We start from the raw sequence: 12,879 nt of genomic DNA, 5'->3' as shown, positions 1-12,879 counted from the left end.
GTCCCAAAAGAAACCAACCATGCCAACACTTCGGTCTCATACTTCAGGGCTGTCGTTAAAGTCAGGCAGATGGGAAACTTGGTTATGGCAGCCCATGGGTGGACAGCGCCCTCCCTCACTCTGTTGCCTGGAAAGTGCTTCCCCACCCTGTGCTCCCTGTGCTCCGACTCAGAGTCCCCAGTGACACCTGGAGGCGCCTAGGCCTGCTGGGCTGACTCTGGGGCCCTTGGCACTTGGGTGCTGAGGTAGGGGCATCCCAGTAGGTAAGCTCTTTCTGCTAGGAAAGAACTTGTAAGGCAACGGGGTGTGCAGGGATGGGTGAAGGAAAACAGGGCTGCGGTGCCTTTCGTGTTCTCTGCCCCAGGAAGAGACAGAGGAGAAAGAAGCCACCTGGGGACCCGCGGGAGGAGAGGCGCCTACGCGAATCTCAAGACACTTTCCACGGACAGAAAGGGATACCCGCGCGTGTGAAACAACAGAGCTGGCATTCAGCTCTTGGGCTGGTCGCAGCGTGTCCGGACGCCCTCAGGGGAGCGCTTGTAGCCCTCCCACAGCCACCTGCCCGGAGGTGGTAGCCCTGGCCAGGGAGGGCAGAGCGGGCCGGCGCGCGCGTGCCCGGCACGTCCTGCGGGCGCTGCCCCTCCAGGCGCGCTCCCGTCCCCGCCGTACTCCACCCCCTGCCCCCGGCAGGGCTCGGTGGACCCCGCGACTGGGGCCGCGCACGCCCCTCCGGCCGCCAGGACCCCGGGTCGCGCGCGCCCCGCGTCCCCTCCCCGCCTGGACCGGCGTGCGCGGGCTCAGGCTCCCGCTCCCGCTGGCGGCGGCGGCAGCGGCGGCGGGGATTGTTTTTGTTGTCGCTGAGGCCGGAAGAGCCGCAGGAGCCCGGTCTCTGTCCCCCGGCCGAGCGCCGCCGCCGCCCCCTGCCCAGCGCCCGCGTCTCCGCGGCGCTTCCCCAGCGCCAGTATTCCCGAGATCAAGCGTTACGCGGCGGCGGCGGGGCCCGGAGCGGGAGGCGCCGGGGACCGGGGCGAGGCGGCCCCCTCCGCCGCCATGGAGGCGCTGGGACCCGGTGAGGAGAGCGCTCGGGCCGGGTTGGGGCCGGACCCGGGGCCAGGGGCGGGCGGGCGGGTCTGCAGCTGCCCTGTCGCCCGCCGGCGGGCACACCCGGGCTCAGGCTCCAGGCCTCCGGGAAGGGGATCGGTGCCCCGCGACGCACGGAGCGCGGCGGAGGGAGCGGACCCGGGCCGCAGGGGGCGGGGACCGCGCCCCAGCCGGGAGACGCAGGCTGGAGCTGGTGCGGAGGCCTAGGAAGGTGTCTCCAGGTGCAGGGGCCACCTGACACAACCCCATCAGGGGAATCTGTGCCCCAGGGTCGCGGCGAGACTACTTTGGTCCTCATAGGGGACATCTATGTCCGGTGCGCACGAAGGCCTGGTCCTGGCTGGGCAGGTCCCCCGCCTGCTCCCTTGGGTATTCTGGGTTCGGGGCCGCACCCCTGTTTTTCTTTGCGATCCAGAGCCCTCAGTGGGGGAAGAACCTCCCTGAGACGCCGCTCTTGACCCCTGAAGGCCCAGGAGCAAACATGCTTTTCCGGAAGGCGCTGAAGTCTCACGGAACCTGCTGCCATGCCTCTGTCTGTCAGCCAGTGTGTCTGTCGCAGAGTAGTCGAGGCTAGCCCTTGAGTGGCAGGGCAGCCACCAGCCAGCTGGCTCCGGAGCAGGCTTATGTGTCTCGAGGACTCTTCTAATGGGGCTGTGAGTGGTTGCGAGGATGCAATGAAGGAGAAAGTGCTTTGGAAACGATCTCTCTGTGGCTGTGCAGGCTTCTTGTTGCCTCCCTCACTCTGCCCAAACCCAAGGAACCCTCCAGGTGGTCACAGATACCCTCTTAGTGGGGGCCTGGGTCTCCCACCTGGTCTCTGATGCCTTGGCTCAGTGGAGTCGGGTTGAGGGGATGTGGTGGAATTAACTTTAATTTGCAAGCCTTGCTTTAATTGTAGAGGATTTCATTTTTCTTAGTGCTTAGAGAAATCAGTTTGCCATTTGTGTTCGGGAACTTTTCAGAGTTGTTGACTTAGGATTTGTTTGCATAACTGAGCACACTCCACCTTGATTTGCTGTTTCTGCTGTTTTTAAAAGGACCTCCTCAAATTTTATATGCCTTTGAAAAATAAATTGGTGTCACATGAAGATTATTTGATAAACCTCATTGTAATGTGCTAGGTTACTTAATATCTGTTCTGCCGCTAAAGACACGATCTAGACTTTAGGAATATAACAGACTTCTGTTCAAATGCAATCTAGTAATTTTTTTAACTTTTATTTAATGAATATAAATTTCCAAAGTACAGCTTATGGATTTCAATGGCTTCCCCCCCCGGAAATCTAGTAATTTAATCATTGTATGACCGTAGGCAAGTTACTTAATTCCTTTGAACTTTCATTTCCTCATCTATAAAATGAGGCTAATAATAATTAGGTGCTGCAAGATTGTTGTGAGAATGAAATGAGATAATGTATGTGAGAAATCTGATTGTAGAGGTTAAGACTTATAGATGCTCAAGAAATATTTCCTCCCCTCCCATGAATAACTCATAATCAAGGCAGCTGTTGCATTTATGAGTTGATGTGCAAAGAAACTATGCAACTGTGTGCACATGCTGAATTCCAAGGAATGGATCCACCTGTGGTGTTAGGAATTGGCCAGGGACTAGTTTTTGGTTTGATTTTTAGCTTTTGCAGGTTTGAGGACTTCTCAGTTTACCCAGGATTGTTCAAATTGTGGTTACGAAAGGCACTTATGAGTAAGCCGAAATGTCACATAGATCATTTCTATTGACTGGAATATTTTCCTGTCTGCTGTGTAGCAAACTCCTTTTATTGGTGTTGTAGTGCCTTGGAAACCCAAAGAGTAAAAGAAGCTGCTTCCTGAGCAGTAGAAATCAGAACAAACAGGGTTGATAGCCTTGGATATTTATTTTTTTAACAGATATGCATTTTTCCGTGAACTTTTAGGAATATTATTTATTTTCTTTATTTAAAGGGTGTGTGTGGGGAGATAACTTTTATCTTCTGATTCACTCCCTAAATGCCTGTGACAGCTAGGGCCAGGCCAGACTGAAGTCAGAAGCCTGGAACTCAATCAGGGTTTCCCACGTAGTGGTAAAAATGGAAGTACATGGACCATCTCCTCTGCTTCCCAGGGTGTGGGTTAGCAGGGAGCTGGATCAGAAGTGGAGCTAGGACTCAAACCTAGGGATTCCACTATGGGATGTGAGTATCCCAAGCAACGACTTAAGCACCGTACCAAAGTCTTGCCCCATTCTTTGATATTTCATCCAGGCTGTTTCAGGACTAGAAAAGCAACTCTGCTTCCCTCAACACACACCTTCACCTGGTGCTTTGTGACCTCCTCACCTGAACAGCCACTGAAGCTTTCTCAGTCTTCTCTGCAAGCCCTCCCACACCCTCGCCACCACCACACACACCCCTTTGTTTCAGTTTCTGACAGTCTCTCCAAGACAGAATTAATTAGATTACCGCTTTTTTTTTGTTACATTGACTATATCTTTTATTATTGCTGTGCTTTATAGTTTGGAAAATGCCTTTGTAACTAGAAGGTAAGTGAGGCAGGTGTTTGTCCCCATTTTACAGATAAGAAGAGTGAGATGCCACCAGTATAAAAAGGGGCAGGCCTTGTGGCACAGTGGGTTAAGCCATCACTTGGGTTGCCCACATCCCATATCAGAGTGCCTGGTTCAAGACTCTGTTACTGTACTTCCTGATACAGCTTCCTGCTAATGCACACCCTGGGAGGTAGCAGATGCTGGCTCAAGTACTCGGGTCCCTGCCACCCACGTGGGAGACCCGGATGTGGTTACAGCTTCCTGGACTTCTGCCTGACCCAGTCCTGGCTGTTGTGGCCATTTAGGGAGTAAACCATGAGATGGAAGATCTCTCTCTCTCTCTCTTTCTTTCTCTCTCCCTCTGTCTTGCTCTGCCTTTCAAGTAAATAAAATAAATAGTAAATTATTTTAAAAATTAATAAATGTTTGTTGAGTAACTAAACTAAATCTTCTGATTAGGAAATTTCATTGTCCCAATTCTAAAAATATCAGACTATAAACAAGAGATATAGTACTATTAGTATTTTTCACTATGAAAATTAGCAAATAAATGGATAAATATAGCTACTATTTATTTTTCTCCTGTTTGTACAACAGATAATAATGCATAATTATAATAATATTAATCTATAATAATAATGGAGAATTAATGGATCACCCCCAACTCTGAGAATGATGGCCCCAAGAATTTGAAGATAGTTTTATTTTTTTAATGCATACAGCCTTGTAAGGCTAGCTTTAGAGCTATTAGTGCTCATGAGAAGTTTTACACTAACCTACAAGTGAAAGGAATTCATCATACTCTCTAATTCTGATGTCTTTATCTTTAAAATAATGGCAACCTGGCAAAATATTTAGAAATATAGAGAACCTTAAGCTGGCAGACATTCTATACTAAATTCATCAATTTATTTAATTTGAGGGGCAGAATGAACTCTCATTGCTGGTTCACTCCCTAAATGTGTGCAATGCTCAAGTCAGGCACTGGCTGAAGCACAGAAGAAAGAACTCAGTCCAGGACTCACATGTAGACGGAAGGTCCCAAGCACTTGAGCCATCACCTGCTGCCTTCTACGAACTGCATTAGCAGAAAACCAGGAATCAGGAGGGGAGCTGAGACTCAAACCCAGACACTCCATATGGAATGTGGGTGTCCCAACCTGATATCCTAACCACTTAATCAGAGCAAGCTCAGTGAATAAAAGATCTGAGTAATTGCAGCTAGCAGCATTGTCGTCATCATCATTATAAATATTATACTTCATGACCAAATAACATAGCAAATGTCTTTTAATCTTTTAGGACCTCCCACCAGCCTATTTCAGCCACCTCGTCGTCCTGGCCTTGGTACTGTTGGAAAACCAATTCGACTGTTAGCCAATCATTTTCAGGTTCAGATTCCTAAAATAGATGTGTATCACTATGATGTGGACATTAAGCCAGAAAAACGGCCTCGCAGAGTCAACAGGTAAGGGTCAGAAAGAACAGGCCTCTGTATATTTGAGTGAGCATGATTTCTATCATATTGTTCTCTAAATTATGTCAACACACAGGCTTTGTTTTTACCCGAGATGGTGAGTTTTTTAATAGCAAGTCTGTGGTCTCGTACTTGGTTATCCTCCTTGGTTATTCCAGTAGAGTGGTGGGTGTATCATTTATTCTGGTACAATTGAGTGTCATATATAACCATAAGTAGCAAATGCCTACTGAATGAAAGAGAAAGGTCACTCTCAGGAACAAAGAGGAACAGAAATGTGTAAGAATAGGTGAGGACATTAGTATCTATGGGACGTAGAACTATCTGGAAATTCAAATTTTATTAAATGTTTACATTGATCATGAGAAGTATGTAAGTGTGAAGACAGAAGAATCATCTTGAAATATTGAAAAAAATTGCTCAGAGGAAAGTTCTACTTATTTCTAGCACTATCCAAGAGGGGTACTGATGAGATGCTATGAATTTTGTTGGCTGTATAGCAAGAATTTGCCAGATGTGAAGACACAGCCCTGTAGTAAATATTCTAGCAGTGTGCACCCACTTTGATTTTCCCCCTTTCCACGCCATGATATTCAAACAGTCTTTGACCTTAACATTCTTGTTCTTGCTAATAAGTAAAATATCATGTGCTGCTTGAAATTTTTTTCATCACAGGTAGTCAAAACATTTTCTATAGCATTTACTCTGGTAACAGGGGCATCAAATACACATGTGATATGACTCAGATTTTTAATAGATTGTTTGGGTCCTAACTTGAAAATGGACCCTAGGGCCGGCGCCGTGGCTCAATAGGCTAATCCTCCGCCTTGCGGCGCCGGCACACCGGGTTCTAGTCCCGGTCGGGGTGCCAGATTCTGTCCCGGTTGTCCCTCTTCCAGGCCAGCTCTCTGCTATGGCCCGGGAGTGCAATGGAGGATGGCCCAAGTGCTTGGGCCCTGCACCCCATGGGAGACCAGGAGAAGCACCTGGCTCCTGGCTCTGGATCAGCACGATGCACCGGCCACAGCATGCTGGCCGCGGTGGCCATTGGAGGGTGAACCAACGGCAAAAGGAAGACCTTTCTCTCTGTCTCTCTTCATTAAGGAGGAAATATTTGATGACTTAAAAGAGAGTTCTTTTAAAATAAATATTATAATAATTTAAAATGTAATTTTATTTATTTGAAGGGCAGAGAGATAGAGCTCTTTCATCTGCTGGTTCACTCCTCAAATGCCTGCAAAATCATGGACCAGGCCAGCCAAAGCCAGGAGCTGAGAACTTAGTCCTGGTCTCCTGTGTGGATGGCAGGGAACCAAGTACTCAAGCCACCACCTGTCTCAGGGTGTACAGTAGCAGGCAGCTGGAATGAGAAGCAGGATTGGGAGTCAAACTCAGGCATTTTGCTATGGATATGCTTGTTCCAAATAGTATCTTTTTTTCTTTCTTTCTTTTTTTTTCTTTTTCTTTTTTCTTTTTTTTTTTTTCTGACAGGCAGAGTAGACAGTGAGAGAGAGAGAGAGAGAGAGAAAGGTCTTCCTTTGCCGTTGGTTCACCCTCCAATGGCCGCCGCGGCCGGTGCGCTGCGGCCGGCGCACTGCGCTGATCCAATGGCAGGAGCCAGGTACTTATCCTGGTCTCCCATGGGGTGCAGGGCTCAAGGACTTGGGCCATCCTCCACTGCACTCCTGGGCCACAGCAGAGAGCTGGCCTGGAAGAGGGGCAACCGGGACTAGAACCCAGTGTGCAGGCGCCGCAAGGCGGAGGATTAGCCTAGTGAGCCGCGGCGCTGGCCCCAAATAGTATCTTAACCCCTGTGTCAAACACCAGTCCCTATTGTCATAATTTTACCATGAGGAAACAAACATGGGAAAGATTAAGAAAGTTGTCCAAGGTCATGCAGTTCTGCTGCTTCATCATTGTGTGACCAGGGGACAGATCCTGGCTCATTCTGAATTTTTCTTTTTTCCTGTAATCTTTCTCCGTTATCTTACAAGGTTATTGTGAAAAGTAAATGAGAATGAAGGCAAAAAATCTCTTTACTGTAAAACTCTTTATAATCATAACCTTTTCTAGTATTAAAATATATAATCTTAAGTAAGCTTTTTTTCAGTTACATGACTTGGTATATAAATAAGTGTGGTGTATAAAGCTTCCCCACAGCTTTCATTTGTAATAATATTAATGAATTAACTAGCGATATATTTTGGCTCTCAAGAGGTAGTCCCCATGTGGAAGTCACTAATGTTGGTAAGACCAATCACCCAACTTCATTGACTCTCACATTCAAAAATCTCAGAGACCCATACATGTCCATATTTTAAACTGTTTCCTTGAGGTTGCATTTATTTCGGGGCCTGCATACAGTGTGAGCTGGCATAAATGCAAGAACACTTAAGTAAAGCTATACATGATTGAGAGAAAGGCTTTCATCTTAAAAACAAAGAAACTGTGGCCAGCAGTGTGGTGCAGTGGGTTAACCCCCTGCTTGCTAGACCGGCATCCACTGGTTCACTCCCCAAATGCCTTTATCAGCCAGGTGGATCAGTTTAAAGCCAAGAGTCCAGAACTCCATCTAGGTCTGCCATGTAGGTAGCAGGAGCGTAGCATTTGGGCCATCCTCCACTGCTTTCCTGGGCTTATTAGCAGGGAGCTGGATTGAAAATGAAGCATCCAGGAGTTGAACCAGCACTACAACATGGGATGCTGGCATCGTAAGCAACAACTTAACCTGGTGCACCACAACATCCGTCCCTGTAGCTACCTTTTATTTACTTGAATTTACCTTTTATTTACTTGAAAGGCAGCGAGAGAGAGAGAGAGTGAGTGAGTGAGTTAGTTAGTTCTCTTATCTGTGCATTCACTCCCCAAATGCCTGCAGTGACCAGAACTGGGCTGGACTGAAGCCAAGCTGGGAACTTAATCCAGGTCTCCTATGTGGGTGGCAGGAACTCAGTTACTTTAACCATGACTGCTGCCTCTCAGGATCTGCATTAGTAGGAAACTGGAGTCAGGAGCTGGAGCCTGGTATCTTACCCAGGTTGCTTGATGAGAGATGCAGGCTAGCCAAATGCATTTAACTGCTAGCCAAAATACCTGCCCCCAGTTAACTATTTTTTAAATTACTTGAATCAATTGTAACTTTAATTCTTATTTTTTCCAAGTAGCATTGGACTGAATTTAGATGATTAAGATAACTGTGATTCTGTCTTGACTGTTGAGTCATTTCTGGAAGTTAACTGCCACCGTCTCCATTACTGTTAAGGGAGGTAGTAGACACAATGGTACGGCACTTCAAGATGCAGATATTTGGTGACCGGCAGCCTGGCTATGATGGCAAAAGAAACATGTACACAGCACATCCCCTGCCAATTGGACGGGACAGGGTAAGTGTGGACAGCAAGAAGTACTTAGGTCATTAGTTGTGGAAATGTTGCCCTTTCTAATTACACTGCAGTTCTTAGAGTTATTGTCATTGGATGATGGACTTGTTATTCTAGCTGTAGTCTCTTGTCTCTTAGTTGATTGATCCTTAAACTTGAGCATCTCACAAGCATTAGAATTTAGGCCAATTATGTCATCTTTACATATATTCCAAATTTCTCATGTAACCAATGGCCTTTAGCAAAGTATTACCTGAATCTGAACAAAGGAGTTTTTATAACTGTAGAAAATTATACAATGCCCACTTATGAAAAAGGATTCATAGAACAATACTTTTTAAGCATTTATTTTAAAATTTAGAAAAGAAGTATGTGAATAAATGCCATTATCAACTTATTCAGATGATTTAGAAATGCTGAGCTTTCTTGCTTCTCCCACTTGTCTACTCCCTCAACTCCATTTCCTTTTCAGAAGAAGCTACTATAATAATTTGGTATATGTCATTTTAGATATATGTATTAGCTTTTCATGAATATGTTTACATATTTTTGCATGTCATTCTATAATTTTTTCATTAAATAATATGTCTGGGAGATCTCTTCATTTTTTAAAAGATATTTATTTATTTATTTGAAAGGTGGAGTGACAGAGAGAGATCTTCTATCTGCTGGTTTACTTCTGAAATGGCTGCAACAGCCAGGTCTGGCCCAAGCTAAAATCTGTGGATAGGAACTCCATCCTGGTCTCCCACTTAGGTGGTAGGGGCCCAAACGCTTGAGCCATCATCTGCTGCCTTTCCAGCAGGAAGCTGGACTGAAAGCAGAGCAGCCAAGACTCAAACTGGTACTCCCACAAGGGATGCCACCAGCATTGCAAGTGGCAGCCTAACCTACTATGTTATAATGCTGGCACCTATCTGTTCATTTTTATATACATACATCTGCTTTATGTTTTTCAAATTCAAATTTCTTATGGTGGTAAAATATAGTTAACATAAAAGTTCAAATATACAATTCACATTGATATGCAGTAAGCACTATTCTTCATCCTCATAACTTTTCTGTCATCCCAATCAGAAACTCTATATTAATTAAACAGTAACTCCTTGTTCTCTACTGCTCCTAGTCCTGTAACCCCTTCTTTCTGTCTTTATGAAATTGGCCGTTCTAGGTACCTCATGCAAGTAGAATACAATATTTGTCCTTTTTTAGAAAAAATATTTATTTTGAAAGTCAGAATTACAGAGAGAGAGAGAGGGAGATACAGAAAGAGAGAGAGGCCAGTACCGCAGCTCAACAGGCTAATCCTCCGCCTACGGCGCTGGCACACCGGGTTCTAGTCCCAGTCGGGGCGCTGGATTCTGTCCCGGTTGCCCTCTTCCAGGCCAGCTCTCTGCTATGGCCCGGGAGTGCAGTGGAGGGTGGCCCAAATGCTTGGGCCCTGCACCCCATGGGAGACCAGGAGAAGCACCTGGCTCCTGATTTCGGATCAGCGCAGTGCGCTGGCCGCAGTGCGCCGGCCACAGCGGCCATTGGAGGGTGAACCAACGGCAAAGGAAGACCTTTCTCTCTGTCTCTCTCTCTCACTGTCCACTCTGCCTGTCAAAAAAAAAAAAAAAAAAAAAAGAGAGAGAGAGAGAGAGATCAATCTTCCATCTGTTGGTTCACTCCCCAGATGGCCACACTGGCCAGCACTGGGCCAATCTGAAGCCAGGAGCCAAGAGTTTCATCTGGGTCTCCCATGTGGCTGGCAAGGGCCTAAACACTTGGGTCATCTTCTGCTGCTTTTCCCAAGCCATTAGCAGGCAACTGGATTAGAAGTGGAGCCGGTGGGACACAAACCATTGCCCATATGAGATGCCAGAGCTCTGGTGGTGGCTTTACCTGCTACACCACAATGCCGCCCCCAGTATTTGTCCTTTTAATCTGGCTTCTTAGCTTAGCATGATGTTTTCAAGGTTCATCCATGTTGTAGCATCTAGTTTATTTTTAGACTATTATGTAATATTCCATATTAAATTATTCTCATGTTGATCTATGCTTATGTTATTTCCAGTCTTTTTTTTTTTTTTTTTTTTTTTTTTGACAGGTAGAGTCATAGACAGTGAGAGAGAGACAGAGAGAAAGGTCTTCCTTCCGTTGGTTCACTCCCCTAATGGCTGCTATGGCTGGCGCTGCTCCGATCCAAAGCCAGGAGCCGGGTGTTTCTTCCCAGTCTCCCATTCGGGTGCAGGCACCCAAGCACTTGGGGCATCCTCCACTACCTTCCTGGGCCACAGCAGAGAGCTGGACTGAAGGGAAGCAACCAGGACTAGTACCTGGCGCCCCAACCAGGACTAGAGTGCCGGTGCCACAGGCGGAGGATTAGCCAAGTGAGCCATGGCGTCAGCCTCCAGTCTTTTATAATTAAAATAAATATCCTATGCATTTAACATTTGAAATGTTCTTGAGATCTTTGTAAATGTACCTGTTTGTGTATATTTTTTCCTTAGGTTGACATGGAGGTGACCCTTCCAGGTGAGGGTAAAGACCAAACCTTTAAAGTGTCTGTTCAGTGGGTGTCAGTTGTGAGCCTTCAGTTGCTTTTAGAAGCTTTGGCTGGGCACTTGAGTGAAGTCCCCGATGACTCAGTACAAGCACTTGATGTTATCACAAGACACCTTCCCTCCATGAGGTTGGTACCTTGGTTTGGATCCTTTCCCACGAATGTCAGACAGTTTTGGTAGATTGGAGCCATTGAAGGGTTTCTACATAAGTCATTGTTCAAATGAGCTCAGTTCACAAAACTGAGAGTGGAGCAGAAGCTCTTTCCCCGTCTGTTGTGAAACGTAATGACTCTTCCTTCTCCAGGTACACTCCAGTGGGCCGTTCCTTTTTCTCACCTCCTGAAGGTTACTATCACCCTCTGGGAGGGGGCAGAGAGGTCTGGTTTGGCTTTCATCAGTCCGTGAGACCTGCCATGTGGAATATGATGCTCAACATTGATGGTAGGATGGGATTTTCTTTCTTCACCAACTCCATTGGCTGGATTTGTTTGTTTGTTTTGGGCCCTTCTCTTTTTTCCTGAACTAAGTGTACTTCCTTTCTGTTTGTTAGTCTCTGCAACTGCTTTCTACCGGGCTCAGCCCATCATTGAATTCATGTGTGAGGTTTTAGACATACAGAACATCAATGAACAGACCAAACCTTTGACAGACTCCCAACGTGTCAAGTTTACCAAAGAGATCAGAGGTAGGTACTTGCATCAGTGTACTTGTGCAGAGACAGCTCAGCAGGACTCAAGTAGCCTGGGCTTTGGGGTCAGACAGACCTGGGCTTCCACTCCAGCCAAGTCAATTCTATCAGTGGGACCTTGACCAAGTTCCTTAACTACCATGTGCCTTAGTTTATTCATCTCTAAGATAAAGATAATAATATAGATCATGTACAGTTACCATGAGAATTCACTGCAATTAGTCTTATAAAACTTTCTAATACATTACCTGCCATGTATCAAGCACTCAGTAAATGGTAGCTTTACCTACTTTTAAAACTTCTTTTGTGATAAAATAACATAAGGCAAATGTTTGGGACAACAGTTAGGACACCTGCATCCCATATCAAAGTGCCTGGTTTGAGTCCTGACTCTGCTTCCAATACAGCTGCTTGCTCATGTGCACCCTGCGAGGCAGCAGATGATGGCTCAAGTGATCGGGTCCCTGCTACCCATAAGGGAGACTAAACAGAGTTTTGGGCTCCTGGTTCCAGTGGGCATTTGGGGAATGAATCAGTAGATGATGATCTCTTCTATCTCTGCCTCTAAAATAAAATGAAAATAAACAAACATAAATTTATTTACTATACTTTGCAAATTTAATTCTTTTTTTTTTTTAAGATTTATTTATTTGGCCGGCGCCGCGGCTCACTAGGCTAATCCTCCGCCTAGCGGCGCCGGCACACCGGGTTCTAGTCCCGGTTGGGGCGCCGGATTCTGTCCCGGTTGCCCCTCTTCCAGGCCAGCCCTCTGCTGTGGCCAGGGAGTGCAGTGGAGGATGGCCCAGGTGCTTGGGCCCTGCACCCCATGGGAGACCAGGAAAAGCACCTGGCTCCTGGCTCCTGCCATCGGATCAGCGCGGTGCGCCGGCTGCAGCGCGCCGGCCGCGAACCAACGGCAAAGGAAGACCTTTCTCTCTGTCTCTCTCTCTCACTGTCCACTCTGCCTGTCAAAAAATTAAAAAAAAAAAAAAAAAAAGATTTATTTATTTGTTTGAAAGATAGAGTCACAGAGAGGCAGAGGCAGAAAGAGAGAGAGAATCTGCTGGTTCACTCCCCAAATGGCAGCAACAGCCAGAGCTGGGCCAATCCGAAGCCAGAAGCCAGGAGCCTCTTCCAGGTACCCCATGTGGGTGCAAGTTCTA

General features: G+C 46.6%; 1 protein-coding gene across 4 annotated transcripts in view; it reads left to right on the top strand.

Annotated features, from left to right (window-relative positions):
• The first annotated feature begins 815 nt into the window (after positions 1-815).
• LOC100357099 (protein argonaute-4) overlaps positions 816-12,879 on the top strand; it is a 43,124-nt gene continuing 31,060 nt past the window's right edge. For 3 of the 4 annotated variants that reach the window (XM_070078768.1, XM_051832165.2, XM_070078767.1), the window contains exons 1-6: positions 816-1,069; positions 4,928-5,093; positions 8,365-8,485; positions 10,975-11,156; positions 11,333-11,469; positions 11,579-11,713. In XM_070078768.1, the coding sequence (XP_069934869.1) occupies positions 1,051-1,069; positions 4,928-5,093; positions 8,365-8,485; positions 10,975-11,156; positions 11,333-11,469; positions 11,579-11,713 (760 nt within the window). In that variant the 5' untranslated portion in view covers positions 816-1,050. Of the gene's footprint in view, positions 1,070-4,927; positions 5,094-8,364; positions 8,486-10,974; positions 11,157-11,332; positions 11,470-11,578; positions 11,714-12,879 lie in introns of those variants that run through there. The other variant, XM_051832166.2, reaches the window with a different exon arrangement.

Source organism: Oryctolagus cuniculus, chromosome 7, assembly GCF_964237555.1.
Source record: "Oryctolagus cuniculus chromosome 7, mOryCun1.1, whole genome shotgun sequence".
Lineage (NCBI taxonomy): Eukaryota > Metazoa > Chordata > Mammalia > Lagomorpha > Leporidae > Oryctolagus > Oryctolagus cuniculus.
The sequence above is the reverse complement of the archived record's forward strand: the minus strand, read 5'-3'. Positions and strand labels throughout refer to the sequence as shown.